The sequence below is a fragment of the Frankliniella occidentalis genome, unplaced genomic scaffold (genome assembly GCF_000697945.3).
Source record: "Frankliniella occidentalis isolate FOCC.00 unplaced genomic scaffold, Focc_3.1 Scaffold224, whole genome shotgun sequence".
Classification (NCBI taxonomy): Eukaryota; Metazoa; Arthropoda; class Insecta; order Thysanoptera; family Thripidae; genus Frankliniella; species Frankliniella occidentalis.
Window position 1 is genome coordinate 154,218 of NW_026267350.1, and position 2,097 is coordinate 156,314.

The 2,097-nt window shown below is 35.5% G+C and overlaps 1 protein-coding gene across 1 annotated transcript; it reads left to right on the top strand.

The window, feature by feature from the left end:
• Window positions 1-250: 250 nt before the first annotated feature.
• On the top strand, window positions 251-2,091 carry LOC127750632 (uncharacterized). The gene is made up of 5 exons (XM_052272773.1): window positions 251-486; window positions 567-836; window positions 914-1,055; window positions 1,138-1,265; window positions 1,446-2,091. Exons 1-5 carry the CDS (start codon window positions 286-288, stop codon window positions 1,764-1,766), a joined length of 1,062 nt encoding a protein of 353 aa, XP_052128733.1. The 5' UTR covers window positions 251-285; the 3' UTR covers window positions 1,767-2,091.
• Window positions 2,092-2,097: the final 6 nt, after the last annotated feature.

The following is a 2,097-nucleotide window of genomic DNA, read 5'->3' on the forward strand; positions in this document are numbered from 1 at the left end:
CATTTTTTTACCAACTCTAATCATTTGTCTGAAATTGCAGATTGTTACTCCAACTTTTCCTCCTCTTGTTGTTGATCCACAACAAAATGATTTGCCAAATATCCTCTCAAGTCCTTGTTCTAAAACCCCAGGAAAATCCTATTGAAAACATATTAAATAATGCTGAGGAAGAGGTAAGTTCATATAATATTATCTCTCTCTGGAATGCCTTGACTTAATTTTATTATTGACTTAATTTCTTTGCAGTTTTTATTTTGCTTTCTATAGATCAGGTCATACGATCCAATGCCAAATGCATTACCAGATGAAGTCAATGACGCATTGGCCACCAGACACTTAGAAGCCAGACACCGCAGTTTTATTTGTAGAGCTGTTGTTCGTAAATTGATAGATTCTGGCAAAGCTTCAAATGCACATTTGCTGAAAGCCGCCAGTAAAATTAGAAAGAGATACTCTCCTATGAAGAGGGCAACGGATCCTCAAGGTGTAAGTAAGCGTGAAATATTATTGTAACATACAATTTTTTAGTCTCTATTAGTCAACTAACAAGACACTGTTAATTTCAGAAAGCTTTGTACAAAAAACTTGTTCGAACAAGGTTGAGACAACAAAGTGGTCCTCGGTCTAAATCGAGTAAGAACTCACAACCATCTGCACCTCTGTGTGCTAAGGAGGCTCGAGAGGCCATGGTGCAAGATTGGGCAGCTGGCAAGAGAAGTGTAACAATCATGGGACCATATCTTGAAGCAACACGAGCCCTCAGAAACAAAGAAGCAAATAAGATGAAATCTCTGAATCTACTCATAGATTACCCAGCGTTAACTATTCCTCAACTGGTAAATATATACAAATATATTCTACATGTGATGTGTTTTTCAAATCATGGATTTTACATTTATGTTATTTTTCCCAGTTACTTCAAGAATTTAGTGCTATGGATGAGATCCAGGTACCTGTTTCACTCATGAAAGAGAGTTGGCTGATGAGATTGGGGCATTTCAGAAAGTACTTCTCTGACCATAACATTTATCGAATTGATGCTAACTTTTCTGTTGGTAAGTCTTATCCATAACTATAAGATCAAAAGCACACAATTTTTTTAATGTGTTTTTTAGTGATTATTTTTTTTTTATCCAGAGCAACAAACAGTTATGATCTTAGAGAGCTTGCACAGAATGCCTCTATGGCTGAAAAATTCAAGGCCAAAACGAGGCCAAGCTGATGGTGTAGAAAACAGAGCATGCAGGGTGCTTGAAATATTTCCTGTCAGTTATTTTATTTTCAATATAACTGTAGGTTTATATGACACCTTGTAATCTCCTACATTTGAATTATTTAGGTCATACAATTTTTAAAACTCCCTTTATTGTTTTGGATTTTTGAAATCAATGTTGAATTTTAATCTTATGATTGTATATTGCTTTAACAGTATTATGTTTTCACAGGAAAATACCCCTCTTGCCGAAGCAAGGCCAGATTCCAGGGAGCCCCTTCGCCTTACTGGAATTGGAGAAGCTATGGGCACTGTCAACTTCTTTGCCATTTCTGACGCTGAGCCAATTTTCAGCACGGATGATCCTATTGAGGCACTGCTTCTGCTGCTTGCCACCTATTGGACTTTTCACCTGAGCTTTGGCGCAGCCAACAAATCTGCTGTTCTTTTCCTGGCAGCTTGTGTTCTAGGTCCAGTAAAGATGATGTCTTATGTCTCTAGAAATGACAAATTTCTTGATCTTTGTAGAGATAATTTCAATTTGGAGGTTTAGTTATCAACATAACTAATAATTACTGTTCGAGGATAATCAATACCTCTCCCTATGTTCTTTCACTGTGATCATTGTAGTACTATTTACTTTAATTTTACTGACTTATTTAGTTGTACAAGTATTTACTTTCTTTTTACATACTGATTTTGTTGCATAAGTTTTTTTTTTCCACTGGCTGATTTAATTGCACAAGTATTTACTTTCTTTTTTACTGACTGATGTAAATTTAGAAGTATCTACTTACTATTCACAGACTGATTTAATGTTACCAAGTTTTGTGATACCCTTGTTTTATTCACTGTGATTTTGTTTTGATTTTCTTACAGTAGTG